Source organism: Notolabrus celidotus, chromosome 19, assembly GCF_009762535.1.
Source record: "Notolabrus celidotus isolate fNotCel1 chromosome 19, fNotCel1.pri, whole genome shotgun sequence".
NCBI classification, from domain to species: Eukaryota; Metazoa; Chordata; class Actinopteri; order Labriformes; family Labridae; genus Notolabrus; species Notolabrus celidotus.
The window spans coordinates 6,887,209-6,906,313 of record NC_048290.1 but is presented as its reverse complement, the minus strand read 5'-3'; the positions used below and the strand labels follow the sequence as shown (position 1 = coordinate 6,906,313).

The 19,105-nt window shown below is 41.4% G+C and overlaps 1 protein-coding gene across 1 annotated transcript in view; it reads left to right on the top strand.

Moving 5' to 3' along the window:
• Positions 1 to 17,588, top strand: part of si:dkeyp-72a4.1 (uncharacterized protein LOC100148058 homolog) — a 52,510-nt gene extending 34,922 nt beyond the window's left edge. The window contains exons 4-5 of the mRNA XM_034710034.1: positions 276 to 402; positions 17,483 to 17,588. Coding sequence (XP_034565925.1) covers positions 276 to 402; positions 17,483 to 17,574 — 219 coding nt within the window. The 3' untranslated portion in view covers positions 17,575 to 17,588. The remainder of the gene's footprint in view (positions 1 to 275; positions 403 to 17,482) is intronic.
• Positions 17,589 to 19,105: the final 1,517 nt, after the last annotated feature.

Below are 19,105 nucleotides of genomic sequence, written 5' to 3'. Positions count from 1 at the left end.
AACTCCTCTGCTATTGTATGCTGTATGCTCCAACACAGCATTAAACAGGGTGACCAGAATAACCACGACAGCCTAGATAACAAGGCCATTGTTTGAGCGTTTCTTACATTTCAAGCAGACACCATTTTTCTTCTTGTTAGCTCTCATTCCTCTGTCTTTGGACTGTTTACTCACTTTGTCTCTGTTCATTCTGTTGAATTTACTCAGCCTTCTATCCACTTTGAATTTCTTGCTCTGAGTTTCTTTTCCCCCCTCTCTCCTCTCTCTCTCGGCAGATCCAGCCATTGTTTCTGCAGGAGAGGCGCTCTGCGTCATGCAAGGTCCATCTCCTGCGACGCACCATCAGCGTTCCCGTGGAGACACAGTTTCCAGAGTTCCAGAGCCAGCTGTCCACTGGGAGCGGTGAGTAGCCGGAGGACATACCTTTGCAGTGTTTAGGAGACTCATGCAGACACTATGAAAACTGCAACGGCTGCCTGAAACCGTTAGTTAGAATTAGAATGATTAATCGCCTGAAAACTAAACATTAAACGCTTCCTTCACTTGATTAAAGACATTTAAATACATACCTCATATATACCACTCTAGAGAATAAGAAAGAAGTAATGCTATTTCACACTTTGGCCCACATTTCAGCATTTTTCTACAACCCTCTCTGTCCAAAGCTGCCAACTTGAACTTAACCTTATGCAAATCCTCCTCACCTTTTAAAAGGTTAAATGTGCAGTGTTCCCCCAGAGAAGCACTTCCCTCTGCTCCTCAGTGACATCATTATTGAAGCACTCGCACATGCAAGCGAGCCGTGCATTGCTCACATGCCCGGTTGGGCCTTTAAAGTTGCTGAATCGCTCTTCTTCCACCTCATATCCACTAGATGGAGAGCTTGCTGCTTCGTAGCACTCCTAATGCTTCGTCCAGAGCACTTCAGCTCTCACTGGCAGAATGATTTGGTCTCTTTCTAACAGGAGGTGTCATGCTGTGTTTTTCATGTTGCTTTTATGACAAAGTGGTCTCTATCTGGCTGTATCTTTGGACCAGAGATCAGCTCACTGGAAACAGGTGAAATCTGTGTTTGTGCATGTTGGAGTGAGTCAGATTTGAACACTAGAGGGTGCTGAGCTTTGACATTCAAACACTTGCACCGCACAGTTACTGTTGCTGAGTGTGTACATGGAATGTAACCTTATACCACCCACCTCTGAATTAGTGCTATCACTCTACCACAGTATAGCACAAGGTACTCAATGCAGGTTTCAGTAAGTCCTGAGGTGCTGTGTTCCTGTTTTTCCTTGAAACAGTGATATTTTAAACTTTTAGCTAAGCTTTAATTCTTGTGTAAGCAGTTTTTAAGCCAAGATTGTTGCATGGGTGTTTGGGATTTTGGTGAGCTTTGTGCCGGGATCAGAATGAGTCTTTCATTAGAGCTCATGGTGAGGATTTGTTACAAAGATTTAGATTAAGAGATTTTAATTAATTAACTCTTAACCATCACAGAGAGCCACTCACAGCTCAGCATTGTATCAAATCATAGCTTGAGGGAGCTAACATGAGGAAACATATCTGGAGGGATGTTTGAGCTGGAAGAATATTTTGGGTTAATGTCTTTTCATTCGATACATATTACTAATTATTATTATTATTATTATTATTATTATTATTATTATTATTATTATTATTATTATTATTATTATTATTATTATTATTATTATTACTATTATTATTATTTTATTGTTATTATTTTATTTCTAACATGAAAAAAAATAGAAAAAATGTACAATAAATAAAACAAGTCCATCAGTGAGCACTGAAACATTTTAATTTTGCACATGTAAATTAAAATATTTCAGTGCTTACGGATGAAATTTTTAGATTTTTGGGTGGGAGCTATTTCTTCTTTTTACTCATATTTGTTTTCTATTATTTTTGTCATGTTTGAAATTAAGACATCAAATCAAAATACGAGGTTGTGATTCCAACCATTTTTTGTTCTTCTGGATTTCATGGGATTCCAGATGTTCTGACCTGAAAAGTTAACCCATGAGGATGTTTGTTAGTAATCAGCTTGAACTCCTTTTCTTGGTGTTTAGTTGCAGAGCTGTGAACGTAGTACTCCCCCAGTAATGTAACGCATCTTATAACAACTGACTGATAATGACATAGATGTGTTGAAGGGTAAAAGTTAGGGCTGTCAGCATTCATGTGTCAAAGAGTTGACCACTATGGGATTAACTTTCAAAATTAACACATAATTTCATTTTAATCACATACTATTTTTTCCCTTTCTGCACACCATAGCTAAGCTGACGTAGCATCTTTCTGCTGCCTACAGCCGCCTAAATGGAAAAAAAAACACCACTGGGTTTTTAACTGGCACGTTTCACTTAACAAAAAACTCCCAGATCTCTCAGCTGATAAGTCAAAAGTGATATGCAGGTTGTTCCAAATGGAACTAGAATATCACTCCGCGTTTCAGCCACCGCCTACAAACTAAGCATGCAGGTGCAGCTAATCAGACAGATGTCAGCGAGCAACCGCATCACAAAAACCAGCAGAGCCCTATGTTGGAGCGAGTGAATCAACGCAGACCTGTGGATGAAAAGGAATTTTGGAAGTTAACATTGCTAAATAGATGGACTTCAAACTGGATAAACTATTGAAAATCACACTTAAAAGAAATGATAAAAGCATGAGGACATATTGATGGCAACCATGTTTTGGTATGTTTCAGTCACAATGTCAGCTATGGCGAGGTCCAAACTTGAGTTATTATTTCCTACATGAAGACGAAATACAGCTATAATCAGGATATTGTTATTTATTTCTGTACATAGTGATCAAAGTATACACAGAAGCAGAGCTACTCTCTCCTCCCTTAAGCTGTCTCTGCCGCTCTGAAACTTTCTTTCAACTCTTCATTTCGCTTTGGCATTATAGTCTGATTCATATACATAAATAACCTTCTAGAATAGCATCAAATTGTCTTTGTTTGCACATGATGCAACCCAAATAATTATAGTTGTTTGAGTCATAACTTCATACTGTATTTTCGAAAGCTACAGATGCATTAACTCCTCCTGCATGTGAATTGATGCACGTTGCACACGTATTTAGGTTTACTTCTCTTATACCACCAGTTTTCTCTTTTAGTGCACCTACTTTGGACGCTTGTCTTTCTCTGTCATACCCCATATCTCTGAAGTGAAGTCACATTCTTGCCCAGAGTATCATAAGTGCTAAATGCAGATGATGAGACGAGCCTTGATGTCCTTGTCTCCTCAAAGTCATGGCTGGAACCCAAAATTCCCTGCATAGCACAAGTCTGGCCTTTAAAAAAGAATCACAAGGACAATTTTCTGCTGCAAATGTTCAGTGCCAAATCACACACACCATCAATTTCAGTCCACTAAAACAAGTGTTGACATGATGATGAGAAGAGACAGAAGACGCCTTGCTAATGCTGGGTGTATGATTTGGTTGATTTTGTTTATTTGAGGGAGACAGAAGCTGAAATAACAAACACAGTCTGCCTGCTACTTCACTCATTACAGAGAACCTCTGCGACTCTGCTAGCGGCATCTGGAAACTTTTCCATGAAGGTGATGATGAAGGATGATTTCTTAATTGCTGATTCAGATGCATTCTTACTTTACTGCAGTGGTTATTACATCAGCTTGAAATACACATCGGCCTATAGCATGTTGTTAACTGAGGTACTGCCACAATGCTGTAATCAAGTCCTGCTGTCAATACGCCTTTCTGAACCGCACAACACTGGTGTTTACAGTGTTGTGTGTAGTTGTGATCCCTGCCCTTCACTGTACATACGCGGCGTGCCAAAGCCTGAGGCTGGGAGAGCAACAGATAAGACCCACAGGGCACAAAACAGAGCAGGCAACAGTGACAACACATGTCAGGGGTCAAATCAGACACAGCATTAAAAGGACTTGCATTGAATGCCAAGGCCTGAGGCGGGGAGAGCACATCTCCCCTCCTTTTCATGTGCATACATGATATGCCAAGGCAGTGAGAGCAGCAGCAAAAGACCCCCAGGGTTCAAAACGGAGGAGGCACCAGTGATCACACATGTAACATAAGTCATAATGACATAATGTCAAGGCCGAAGGTGGGGAGAGCACCTCATCTTCCTTCCCTTTCATATCGTACACAATAAGCCAAGGCAGGGAGAGCTCCAGCAAAGAATCCAGGGCTCAAAACAGAGTAGTCACCAGTGATAACACATATAACGGGTAAAAAAAGAGGTGCGAGGAATGTCAAGGCCGAAGGTGGGGAGAGCACCTCATCTTCCTTCCCTTTCATATCGTACACGATAAGCCAAGGCAGGGAGAGCTCCAGCAAAGACTCCAGGGCTCAAAACAGAGTAGTCACCAGTGATAACACATATAACGGGTCAAATCAGACACAGCATAGAAAGAAGGTGAGTGGAAGGGCAAAGCCTGAGGCGAGGAGAGCACATCTCCCCTACTTTTCATGTGCATACATGATACGCCAAGGCAGGGAGAGCAGCAGCAAAGATCCCAGAGTACAAAACAAAGCAGGTACCAGTGACAACACATATGTCAGGGGTCAAATCAGACACAGCATAAAAAGGAGATGCGTGGAATGCCAAGGCCTGAGGTGGGGAGAGTACTTCATCTTCCTCCCCTTTCATATCGTACACGATAAGCCAAGGCAGGGAGAGCTCCAGCAAAGACTCCAGGGCTCAAAACAGAGTAGTCACCAGTGACAACACATGACAGGGTCAAATCAGACACAGCATAAAAAGGAGTTGCGTGGAATGCCAAGGCCTGAGGTGGGAAGAACACATCTACTCTCCGTTTCATGTGCATACATGATACGCCAAGTCAGGAAGAGCAGCAGCAAAGACTCCTGGGGTACAAAACAGAGCAGTCATCTGGGTTTGAGGTGGGTTGCAAAGCAGTTTGTCAAGGAAGCAGGCAGTGTAGGCAGGCTGAAGCATTTTTAATGGAACGCCCATTTTGATATTTGCCAGTTAGATGCACGGAAGGTTATCTGCTCAGCTGTCAGCTGATTTGGGCTGCTGTTAAGATCGTCTTATGTACTGTGGACTGAGATAACGCTTTGCTCAATCTTTCAAACACGGTAGTGCATATCAGTTATTTTAAAAGGGGGCAACCAGTATCTACAGAAAGTGTTTATCAATGAGAAGGACGGCACATAAGTTCATGTGTAATGTGGTTAATATTGCTTGGACATATCAACCATATTTGTACTTTAGTGCTCATCTCAGTCGAGCTTCATTAAAGACTTAAACTTTACACACTAGCTGTAGAAAATAAAAGAGGCACATACTTACGCCTGAGTGTCATTCTATTTGACAAACAAATACATGTTCTAGTCCCATTCAGTATCTAACCTTTAAAGTTGCATTAATGAGTGTGTGTGTACACCTGTATCACAGCACTACAAACAATCACATGCTCCGTGTTGCACTAAATTATTCAGCGCTGTAGGCCCCACCTGCTCTTGTCCTTGTGTGACACAGGCTCTAAACAAGCAGCGTGATGAACAAAAACTACTCTGGGATGAATAGGAATCCACAGCGAATCAGAGAGGGCTCTCATCTCGTCTTATCCTCCGACCGAACAGTGAGCGGAACTGCTTCCTTTTTTTTCTTTTCAACTCAACAACGTTTTGGCACAAACATGCTAGAGACGGAGAGCGCTGCTACGCTCCCACCAGAACAGCTACACTTTATTTTACTCAAAGTTTTTCTTTCCGTGGATGATGCTTTGTAAAAATCTCAGTTCTTTAAGGATGCTGTGGCACATGTTGACCTATTTTTTACTCTTTGTTTTTTACTTCCTAAATATTTTCATGGTGGCAACACTTGAGATATGATTGGAATGTTTTCCAACAGCCTCAAATGAATTTTAAGTATCTTCATATTCATTGTGATGGTTGATTTTACAATGAGCTGTTTCCGTCTACCCTCAGAGTTTATCATCACAATTAGCTCTCATTAGCCAAAATGGGATTTGACCTTTTGCCAGTCACTGCAGTGCTTCCTGCAAGTGCACCACTCAATAATGGATTGTTTTTCCTTGCCAGTGTCTTGTCTTACAGATCTGATGAACTCAAAACATCACCAATATGTGAGGCCATAACTTATTAAGGCCCTTGGATGGCTGAGATTAGAGTAGAGGTTGGCAGGGGTCCATTTGGCTACGTTAATGTTACTGAAAGGACGAGCGCAGGGAGTGGTTGATACCATAGACTGTAAATGAAAATATACAGCGTTGCTCCGCCTCTTCCCGTTGTACAGTTCTGAAGCCAAAAAATCCCTCTCCTGGGCGCCGCCATTGTGCAGCCAGAGCCTGTGAAGCCACTGTAATAAGCTCCGCCCTACAGCGTAACGTCACAAGACGCTGTGTGCCCTTTGAAGTTTCGTTCTACGGCGGCTGTGAATCAAAGGAAACCCGGAAGTAAAACCCCGTTTTTTAAACTCTAATAACTAACGAAAAAGAAACTTTTCAGAAAAAAGAGGCCTTGGACACAAAACAGTCAAATACTTACTACATATCACCACCGCATACGGATGTGAGAAACATTCGTACGACGTGTATTTATTTTTTAAAGTTTGACTGCTCCCCCATTCAAATGAATGGGGGAGACGGATTTTTTGACCTATACTGCAGCCAGCCACCAGGGGGGCAGTCACACTGCTGAAAGCCTCACCACCAGGGCTGTATCCGGCATGCTTGGTTGATACATGGATGCAACATCCTTTTCAGCTGATTGAAATAATAACAGTAGTGGCAACGTAGATGTTGTGTTTGCACAGTAAAATCACTGCACCAGAAATAGACCTATTAGAAAAGCAAAGCTGTAAATAGCATAGTATTCATATGCAACTCAAATAATTGTTGTTTTAGCCCAGCTTTGCTTTCCTCTGAGAGATTTTAAGCATTAAACAACTTTTTATTTAGACCCAACCATTTGACTGTTGGACCAGTATTGGTCAAACAGCTTCAATGCTAACAGAATACCTGTAGCTAGCTTTAGTCACTAAATTAGAGCATTTCAAATTTTATTTATTTGACTTATGAGGTCAGTAAAATGAGGGAAGTTGGATAAAGTATATCCATCCATCCATCCACCCATCCATCATCTTGACCACTTATCCCGCACGGGGCCACGGGGGGCTGGAGCCTATTCCAGCTGACTTTGGGCAGAAGGCAGGGTACACCCTGTCAGGTCGCCAACCTATCACAGGGCAAACATGGAAAGACAGACACCCACGGGCAATTTAGAGTGACCAGTTAACCTGATGAGCATATTTTAGGACTGTGGGAGGAAGTCAGAGTACCCGGAGAGAACACACACATGCAGGGGGAGAACATGCAAACTCCAAACAGAAAGGCACGTGTCCGACCAGGTACTCTAATCAGGAACCTTCTCGCTGTGAGGCAGATAAAGTATATTGATGATTTAATATTATTGGTCTATCTCGCTGTCTCATCCTCACAGCTTGTTTTTCTCTGGTAAATAATCCCAATGAATAGCCTGAAGTGAAATACTTTGATATTTCCAGCTGTTCCTCATGGAATCACTGAGGAAAGTAATAGTTTAACCAAACAAAGATGAAATCCAGAACGTAGCTTCAACCTTCACAGTTGCACTGGACCAGTTATTTCTGCAGGGTCCAGCGGTTTTCTTAGCTGATGCCCAGCACAAATTATTTGTCTTTCCTTTTTCCCTCTTCCTGAAGGCTTAGCGCATCCCACCACACAACAGCTTTTGAGCATTTTCTGTTATTTGCTTGCAGATGAGAGTAACAACGGTGCAGCTAAATGTAACACAAAGTCAATGGAGAGGCATGTGCTGGTTTGGGGTGTGCGCAAATAGTCAACACAATTTACTCACCCTTGCCAGTCCGTTCCAGAATTACTATTCAGGCAAACTAAAGTATTTTAAAGATGTTTTCATTTTTTCAAGTCCTGCCAGGACCAGGAATTAGTCCTACCACCAGTGCGATGAGGACTAAAGCCTCTGTACATGGGGTTCCTGCTCTACCAACTGGGCAAAACTGCGCCCTCAGGTGTTAATATTTTATCAATGTTACTGTCAAATGTTGTTTTTAAGCTGTAATACAGCCACCCGCAACTAACAAAGGCTGTAGCTCTGGACAATGCCTCCTGTCATGATGCTATGATGCTCTAGAAAAAGGGGATGAAGTTGTATGCAGGCTGTGTTTGATTAAACTGGTATGTATAAACTCGTGCAGAGCAATGTGTAACCAGCACAGTCATGTGGACTTTAACCTGCCAGAAGGACTGAATGCTGATGGTGCTAGCTCTGCTAGTGTTAACCACACTTGGCAAACCAATTTGGCATTTCACCTGCAGTTTCTTACTTGAAACATTATTCTTATTTGTGACTGTTTTGAGTGTTTCCTTACGTTGAGACTAGTAGACACGGCTCAATTCAAATTTGTGTTTCATTGACAGGAAAATTTGTTGCTAGAAACATCCTAACTGTTTGATGTCCCATGTTATATGGATGGGACTCCATTGTGATCTCTGTGTTTTGTTACTAGAGCTAAATGGTTTGTCCATAAATCATTTAGTTAAGCTCAGATTTGTCAGCAACTCTTCTTTCATTTACTTTTAAAGAAAACTCACAAACGTTCTTTACTTCTGTCTTCCAAATTTTGTGAATTTCTCATTTTTTAATCACAGGGAAGAGAACATCTTCAAGTTCTATGGTATGTGTGACAAATTAGGCTAATTAAAGATTTCACTTTAAGCTCTGAGAAACTGTTAGGAGCATTTCCCACACTTTTAAAGTACTTTCTATAGACTATAAACAGTTAATTTTTTAATCTTAGCTGCAGCACTAATGGTATTTTGCCACACAAGCTCTCAATTCAGGTCGGCTTAAGCAGCACGAGCGGTTTCGTGTGCCAGATTGTGCCAAACGGGACACGTTTTCTGAGTCCACCCATTGTTCGAATCCAAGCTGCAGTGTTGTTTAAGTCCCTAAATTCTCCTGGTATGTCAGTGTTTTCCGAACTTTTCGGGTCTCTTTATGATGAGAGAAAAATCTGCTGAGGGTGTAAAATTGATCAAAGTGGAAACATTCAGCACGGCCACAGCCCTCTCCACCCATATCTCCCTCTCTCTCCACCACAATGTGGAAACTGCTCTCTCTCTCTCTCCTCCCTCCCGTCCTGTGCTCTGTTGTACTCTCTCTCTCCCCGCTCTCCAGAGAGAGGCTCGGTCAGACAGATGTAACACAGCGGTAGCAGCCTGAGCTGAGCTGGCAGGCTGCAGGGGCCAGACCCGAGCCAGCAGCTCTGACTGAGAAGAACAGCAGAGACGAGACGGCACAAGAAACTGAAGAGCTCAGTTGTAGGAATACTTTCAGTTTAGTTCCAGAGCCGACTTTGCCTTGAGGATATGGGTGTAATGATCTCAGCGCTTATCGAGCTGTGAATTTAACATGGATCCTGACACCAGCACCCAACCGGAGGCGGAGAATGGTGAGTGAGATTTGAAGCTTGCGGTTTGGAGAAAATGATCAGACTGATAACTGTGGAAAAAAGTTGGTGAACAAGAGAGAAGGTCACATGGTTTCCCTGTTAGCCTGCTACTCCATTTGGCTCTTGAGGTGTTGACTGGGACCTCTGTGGTCAGATGAATGGGACTTCAGTGTGTCCCGTTAGGCTGCGGGTCAAGGGGTGAGGGGTGTTACATGGCAATGTGATGAAATCAACACTACGCTGACGACACCTCGCTCTTCTGTACTTTTTTTGTTCTGACTTCAACAAGGTTAGAAAGTTTTTGTGGATCCAGAAAAGTTCAAAATGTTGAGTGCCGTCCCTCTGGATTTGTCTCCTTCCATCTGGCTGTTGTGTTCGTGAGCGTCGTGAAGCAAGAAGCTCTCCTCCTTGTTCTTTGAATGGAATAATTAACTGTGGCAGATGTGAGGGGCCGTGGGTGTACCGTTTTCTGTTCACAAGCAGCAAGATAATTTGATGGTTACGTGGATCTGTATATTTGTATGCCGTGTAGCGGTTGCAGCATGTGGGTGTTTGTGTTAGAGACGCAGAGCGGCACGAAAGAATGAAAGTGGGAGAGTGAGAGAGAGAGGGGGGAGAGAGACAGAAAGAGAAAGAGTTATGCACACAAATAAATCCAGGGGGATCTAGACTGCACTGTAGGCCAGTGAGAGTGCTTTCTCTTCCCCCTCATTTTCCACTGCTCCTTTTTTCCCTCTTTTCTCCACTGCTGCAAATGTTAGAGTCTAAACTAGATAGTTAAAAGGCAGAAAAAAAATGGTGTGTTATTAACTGGGCCAGAAGAGATGGTGTTTTGTCTTCATAGCCGATGGGAAGGACTCTGCTGATGAAGAATGTGGTAACAGAATGAGTCAACAGAGAGCATATTTCCAAGAGACCAGAGCTTCTCGGAGCCACAGTGCTGTATGCACCAGGCTCCCTGCCATGACTGAGAGGGAGAGACGGAGAAAATAAAAAGAACACTGCAAAAGAAGAAACTTCACCGTTTTCAACCATCTACTAAGACCTCAGTACTTCTCTTAACAGTCTCATCCCAAAATGTGAGAATTTAGCCTTTTTCACAGCCAGGTTCCCACAAATACTGATCCCCATCTCCTCTCAACCAATCAGCTGGCCTCTTACAGAGAATACGGGCCTCAGTAGATCCTCTTCTGACGGTGCAATATAAATAGAAACATGCAATTAGAAAGGGTATTAATCTGATATCATCCGATTACATTCTCACCTCATGCTCTCGAGCCTTGGGAAGAAGCTCGTTGGCATCAATTTACACTCTCACACATTTACACACAAACCCATGCATGCACACTGACAATATTACAGTGCAGTGCATTTTATATGCATGCTCTTCTTATTCCCGTATGTTTATTTTGCATATAAAGTAGATGTTGATCTCCTGTCTGCATCCTGCTGACTACAGCAGCCACTGTAAATGCATCCATACACCTATTTCCTGTATCTAGGAAATGATTGCTGATGCTGGACAAACTTTGACAAACTACTTAAGATAATATTCTAAGAGGTATTACTTTGAGATCAGCTATTCTACATGATGTCGCTTCTTACTCATACAGTATTTATAGAGGTGATCTAAATCTGCGTCTGCAGTTTTAGCACACACATCAAGGTTGTGGTTTTTCAAGTGTACACAACACCTCACTCAGCAACTAACTCACCACTGTCCACTTATTTCCCTTCATAAGTGCACTACACATACTAGTACTTAATTTTATTTAGTTATTACTTTAAAGTTTAAAATGTATACATTAAGAAAGTTAACCATTAGTCACAATGCTAACACTTGAATGTGCAATAATAATGCATGAGTCAAAACAATCAGATAAGAGACTGGAAGCTTTGAGGTTTAATGTCAAAGCAGTAAAATATCTTCCATCATACCGTCAACTTGAGCCTAGCTAGCATTATTAGCCTGCTGTTACCTTTCTAGATACCATCCCATGTGCCCTAGGTTGAAGGCCTCTAAACTCTTTGATCAAGTTGCCAGTTGCTGAGTTTTAGCAGGTAAGGAGCTCAGCAATCTTAGAACCAATCACTTCATAACATTCTAAAAGCAGTACTTGATCATCCGTTTCTAGTGAGTCTCAGTTTCACTGTTTAAAGCAAGTTACGGGGCGCCGTTGGCCTAGCAGTCTAAGCGCGCGCCCCATATACAGAGGCCATAGCCCTCGTTGCAGAGGTCGCAGGTTCCATTCCAGCCTTGTCCATTTACTTCATGTCCTCCCCCACTCTCTACTCCCCTCATTTCCTGTCTCTCTTCAGCTGTCCTGTCCATAAAAGGCGAAAATGCCCAAAAATACAACTTAAAAAAAATAAATAATAATAATTATTTTATTCAATTTACTAGCAATTGAGTCTTAAGTATGTTGAAGTGGCTTAAGTGGTCTGGAAATTGACATGCTGATTGGCTTTTGCTACACAGTGTTAAGCAGACTCATCATTCAGGTTCAAATGTTGGATCTAGAATGGATGTAAGCCAGACTTAGATGCAGATTCCAGTTTTTGGAGATGCATGGATCATTGTTAGATTACCATTGTTGGGAGCCGGGATGCCATTACGGCTGAATGCACGTCTGCTATTGCTCTCCATACATACTATTTTCCCAGCACATACATCAGACTCTGCTGGTACCCCATTGGTCAGCACTACAAATGCACTACAGATGGAAGCCTTAACCAATATAAAATCCAATCCAGATTTTTTTAACCAATCAGTTTTGAGCAGTTATGAAATGTCATAGGGATGCTGCATTAAACTGATTCCTTATTCACTTAGCACTGGGGAAAAGGATGCCTAATCCTTTATTGCTACCACTTTAGTGAATTAAATTTTTGCTGACGACGGAAATTTAAAACCTGTTAAAGCATCTGTTTCACTCTTCCCCTATTCACTTAAGGGGGAGACTTGTTTCCCATGGCTTATACAGTCGTACATACTAGACTGCATCACATTCTCCTTTGGAAAACTTTGACAACTATTTTTCCTGTCAGCTAATGGCTTGAACAACTATGTGGTGGCAGCAATAACAAGCAGACATGCCTTTACCCTGCATCAAAATGTGGACCTTTACAGGCCTATAGGAGCACACAGAGATCAGAGGAAGTTTGAGGACAAGGAGAAGCTGAGAAAAGTCGTCATCCATGGCCCTCATTGACATGTAAATAGGTCTCCATGTTGTTGTCCTAGTTGGGAAAGGTTGAATTCCTGCCCATGTGCTAGAAGAGAAAATACATTTCTGTGTGTTTGTGTAAAACTTGATCCAGACAGAGGGAGTCTAACCAGTTGGGATTTTTCACTTTCGCTCCAAAGCCTCTCTGGGACAAACAAGGGGCTTTCTTTGACGTGAATTAGGGTTTCTGAAAACATTCCCAAATTTCCCAGATTTTATCCAGATGAAAAGTGTGGGCTTGTGGGTGAAAGCGCTGCAGGGCTTTGTCTTGAAGAATGTTCAGCGTCTAATAAAAGATTTATTCTAGCTTGTGGTGTCATGTGCTAAAATCTCGCCTGACTTCAGAGCTGGGTGGTGCAGAGTGTGTAAATTTAGGAACTGGGCTGTCAGCTTATAAGGTTTAATTCAGTTTTAGGAGAGTTAACACTGTCTCGGCAAATCAAGTTATTTATTTTTGAAAAGAGACTTTCTTCACTTCGGGAAGCTGCAGCCATGTCAGATGAGTCCTGTTTAAATGGTTCAGAGACTGATTAAAAACAACAACATGGTGTTTAGTCTGTTCTGTCCTCAGCTGTAAACATGTTTTTGCATGTTTGCCTGTTTGGTGTTTAGGTTTTGAACTTTTGTTGGAGAAACATGTTGGAACATTGAGCTCATTTTAGACTCAACCGTCTTTTAAGAGGGCTGGTTTGGGTATTGACTTGTCTTGGGTTTTGGGTCAGGGGTTTAAACACCCACAGACTTCTAAGAAAATCTCTCTCTTTTTTAAAAACTTGCTAAAAGGCTCAATGTTCTGAGCGAAATACTCGCTTCCTTAGTTTGGATTGACCCTGATACCAAAACAAGATCTGAAAAAGGCTGAAGATCTTATACGTTGCAGGGCTGGCTGTATTTCTCCATTCAGGTTAATTTTATGTCAAATCACTCCACGGAAAAGAGTCTGGCACATTTGTAAAGGTTTTTATTCAACCTGTTTCTGACACTGTGGCATCCATGAGCAACATGGAGGATGTTTTTGTTCTTACTCCAAATTTATTTGGAGAGCACAAAACTTTGGATTTGTGGTTAATGACTGATCACTTAACTGCACAGAAATACAAAAACACAAGGAGGAAACCAGCAAGGGAGGTTGAAAGACAAAAGGAGCTAAGTGAAAGAGACGTAGAGTATGTAGGAGTTGTCTTTTCCACCTTGTTGGGATTCTATTTTGCATAACTTTTTGCTCACTATACATAATCCCTCACATAACAGATTTTTTTTGCTCACTTTTGGGCAAGTTTTGACCAAAATACTGACTTTTACTTTTGTTTTGTATTTTATTGTTGTTATAGTTGTTTGCTTTCTCTTTAATTTTCACTGTTAAGTAAGACTACACATTTTTTTTCACTCTTATCCTCTATTTAATATTCTTATTATTGCTATTATTATATTTTTGACTTATTTATTTTCAAACTGTGAATTCCAATTCTATTTTAATTATATATAACTTTTTGTGTCTTTATTTCCTTTATTTGCAGAAAATGCAAATAAAATAATAACTGAGTACAAATGATTTACTTTGACTGTAAGAAATAAAAAAAAATATCATTGTAATAATAATACTGACTTTTTATAATTGAATATCCAGCAGACAGAGAAAGTGTATATGTCCATAGAACACTCTGTTTTAGCTCCTTGTTTGGTCTCAACCACCTCTTAAAAATAATAGTATCAAGTTCCTAACTTCTTATTGGCCAAGTTAGAGTACAGTGAGGACTTTGGAAGTCTTTCACCCAAAAAATCTGCACACTGTTGCCAAATGCACTACTGTAAAATATATAATAATCTACATTTTGGGTCAGACAGTCAAACTATTGCAATCAAAGTTCACAATTTTATTATTTTTCCATTCCATATTAAAATCCATCAGTTTCAGGTACCATTACAAATTTTGTGTCAGGTATGTTATCATATCAAAGCCTTCATATTAAAACAAATATATCAGTTGAACTCACATAGAGGCACAGCATTGGATTAATGCATGCCTTCAGCAATCATTGACTCATTATTGGTCAGTCGTCACTGGCTGTTTGTTTTCACCACCTCCCGTCAGGCAGCCAGTACCAACAGAGCAGAGTTAGATTGTGTATTGATGTGAACTAGGGTCTGTTTTGACTTCAGGATATTGAGTAGACTACCTCATGCTGTGATTTGGGTCAACCAGCCAGCCTGAGCGGGGGCAGGCTGGAAGCTAATGTTTATTTTATTTATTCATTTTATTTTTATTTTACAGGAACATTGCATATTAAAAATCAGTTCTGTGAATATACCAGAGTTAGCCAAAAGGCAAGTCCCATCTGCAGTCCCTGGCAAGGCTCCTTTTAAGAAGAACAAAATGAAACAAGGACAAGGAAAAAAACTCAATAATTAGGGTGCAAGCAACACTTTGCAATGAAATATTACTACAATTTAGAAATACCATGACAGTAATCAAGTGGGGTAAGTAGCCACAGTCATAAAACACATGAAGCATGCAGGACAGACATGAAGCAGCATTAAGCACACGTTAAAACATACATTAAGCACATTAAACAAGAGCATAAAGCATGCAGGCAGTAACCTACCAAAGTATATGTTAAGTGTACACAACAGGAGATCATTAACAACATTATACAAATATTAGCATACGTGATCGCTGTCTTAATCTGGCTGCTTTGGTATCAGAATGATTACAAGCTGTGTGAACAAACCAAATTAAAAAAAGGCACTCTGCTTGTTGGGCTCTCTGAAAGGAAGCCTATTAGAGGATACTTGATGATTCTGAAGACCTGATATCTTGGTAAAACGTTCAGCATGTTTCTTAATCCATACGAGACGGATTGCATTTCACGCTTTGCATACAATTCCTCCAAAATCTGTAACTCGAGTATACGCTCATGATGGAAATTCAACTCCATGCTCCATGCTGCAGCTGGGAAAGAGACACAAATCACACATACTTGCATCTATAAAGCAACACAACATTATCACTGTGGCTATTTGCATAATAATAAATACTACAATTAAAACTCTGAGTGTTCCCCTCTTTATGTTCCCCTGTCCTTCCTTCTCACTCAGAGGGACAGGAGGGAGGGGCAGGACCCCGGTGGTCTATGTTTGGTAACTTTGTAGGGCTATATTTTACTACAAACCTGACTAGGTGGTCCTTTTTAAGAAGGTCAAGAATACATTTATGTTGACACCACATATTTGGATAAATGTTTCTCTGACCTGACCCTGTCCTAAAGTGGGCGGGAACACTTAGGTCCCAATGCACCCTGGGTGCATTATGAGATGCTTTAATTAGAGCTTGTTTGGACCACCACATTTGTCCTGCAGCTAGAAAATCCTGCAAGTCTTGCTGCAAGGAAATGCCTCAGGATAACCAGGAATAAGTACGACAGGTTTATTCACAGAGCATTTGTGCCTCTTGTACAGTTTACCTTTTGCCCTCGGGAGCTAGAGAGCCTCTGGGAATACGTTTACTTTGAGGTGAACCAAACCTCCATTGCAAGTTTGCTTGGTTTGAGACTTTATTATTATGTTGTGGTTACAAACTGAATGAGCATAAATAGACTGGAGGTCATGGAATCATGCTTTATTTCTGAATGGGTGATATGTGATGGACAGTTATAAAGACATACTCTGAGCAGGACTCACCACAGTCATTTTCATATGCCCAGTTCAAGACACAATATTTACACTCCTCGCCCTTTTTATATTGGAAGTCTGAAAAAGCCCCATCGTCACAACTTTTTACTTCCATATCCATCATGTATCGGCTTAATATATTGGTGTTCTGTTGTGTGATTTCATGAGGTAATCACCCTAGTCTGTATAATACATGGATGTAGTCTCTGTGATGTCCCCCATTTGTTTCTTAAGCAGTTTTGACGCCTGTTGTTGGTGGTTGTGATATTGGAAATGCTGACTCAACCTAACTTTGGTCGATCTAGTGTGACGCAAAGATGTGGAGCTGAGGCAGGCTTTTAGCCTCTTTGCTAATAGCTAAAGGTTGCCTGCCTGTCAGTCAAGCCAGCTGCGCCTCTTATAATGCAAAACTCCTAAGTTTAATATCTTTGAAAGGAATGAGTTCTAAACAAATTCACCCCCCGTACAGTGTGTGCCAATAGAGAAATGAGCTGATCAGACCAAAACAGTTTTTTGGTGCTAGGCTGTAAACATGTTTATTTTTGCTGGAAAACTCAGCTTTTTTTGAATGTGTGTGTATGTGGTTGGATCCAGCCTCAAGTGGACACTTGGTGAACGACTGATCATTGGTTTCATTTCTCACTGCTGGAGTTGCCGCTTGGTAATCACACAGTTGGAGCTTTAAACTGATCACTAATCAATGCATGGATTGGCTCAGATCTGGTACATCCATACTTGTTTTATTATCGCAGTCCACTTACTCCTGTTTGTAACCAAAACCACAAATAAATGGCGCAAATTTAAAGCCTCTGTTCCAGATTGGCTCCACTCTAGCAGCACAACTCCACAGAACACCAGCACAGTGACAAGACAACTTGGTCCCACCACTACGCCTCTGTTGCATTCATATTGAAAGCAGTGTGCAGTCTGCTGAATCTTATGTTTCCTTCTCTATTGTCTTATTATAATTTGCCTTTGTGTACTCAACCACAATGAAGCTGTTGGCATATAAAGTAGATTCGTTTGCACTGACTCTCCCTTTCTTGTTGTTTTTTTTCAACAGTCAAGTCATTCAAATGTCATTCATATCGAAGTACACACCACATCTCGGTCCTGAAAGTCATACTCCAGCAGATTATACTTTCAGTTGAGTAACTGGGTCATTGGAGTGATGTCTGATACAACACAGACTAACTTAAAAGTTGCTGGCCCATTCAGAAAGTTGTGCTGACTCTGGAAGCAGACATAAAATTGTGTGCCAGCTTCCTCTGATTAAATAAAAGTAAAGTTATTGTGATCCTAAACATGTTCCTGCGGCTGGAAAAAGGCCATTACTGACTCCAGCGCTCTCAGACGAAGCTCCAGAATAACTATATTTTGGATTTACACAGTAGTTAAAGTAAAGCAGTAAAAGTGATGTATCCCTCACCACTTCTTTTTTCAAGCTGCTTCACTTTGGCACTTTTATAGTGAGAATAAGACACTGAAAGAAACTCATAAATACAAGAAATCCAGCGTTTTCTTATTCACATTTCACATTTTCACAACCCAACACGAGAAAAGAGAAGATTTCTGCCATCCACAGAGGAGCCGGCACATGAAAAGTTCATCAAACACTTAAAACTAGTCTGGTGATGGTGGATATAAATAACAGTGTAAGCGCAGAGCTAAGCAATAACCTCGGAGAGCTGACTCTTGGCCAGCAGCAACAGTGGCACCACTCCATTTGGCCCCATTTGTCAGAAAGCCTCCCTGATGGGAGACTGTCAGTCAACAGAGAACGGGGGAGGGAGGGAGGGAGGGAGGAGGAGTGGGGAAAAAAGCATTGCATGAGACAGCGGAGACTCACTGGTGATAGGAATGGTTGTAGAAATGTGTGTTTCCCGTGCTTTACGATACATGTTAAGGATGTTTCGCGTGCGTGGGTGTATTTGTGTGCTGCTCGGTGTCCTTGGTGTGTATCGCTGTTGGGAGTGTGTGATGTGTGTCTAAGTCGAAGTGACTGCGAGCCGCAGAAACAGAGCCAACACACAGCCTTGAGCTTGTTACATGCTCACAACAAATTCATGTCGGGAATGTGCTTTTCATGTGTCTGCGAATCTTATGTAAATGTGCCGGTCCCACACTGAGAAAAGATGCCAGAGAGGACGAGAGCGAGCGGAGGAAATACTGACTGTGTGAAAGGAAAGAGGTGATGTCACAGAGAGCATGAATATCAGCAGACTTAAGCCTCTCTCTTCTGAGATTCTAATCAAGAGGGGGGGGGGATGCTAGAGTTGCAAGATAAACTGATCCTAATCACTGTTTTGTTTACCCTTCCTCTTTGTTTGTGTGGTTTACCCAGTTTCTGATCTGTGATGATCCACTGGAGTGTTTATTTCGGCAGCGCTGGTGGGAAAAAAGCAGCAATTTGAGCCTGAAATGAGGGCTTTGGAGAGGCAGTGACACAAGCTTTCAGAAGTTTCACATACAGTCTTTGATGCTCTCTTTCTGCTTTGCTTTTTTGTTGTGACTGGATGCCTGCCTCAAAATGACTCTTTAACTTCTAGCAATTGGAGCCAATTTTCCAATGAAAGAATGACATGTTGAGGTTGACATGCACCCCCATTATCTTGGTCGCTGTGTTCCTCTTTAAAGTTATTTTAGGGTGTGTGGTTTTTTTGCCTTTTTATTTGATTGGACAGCT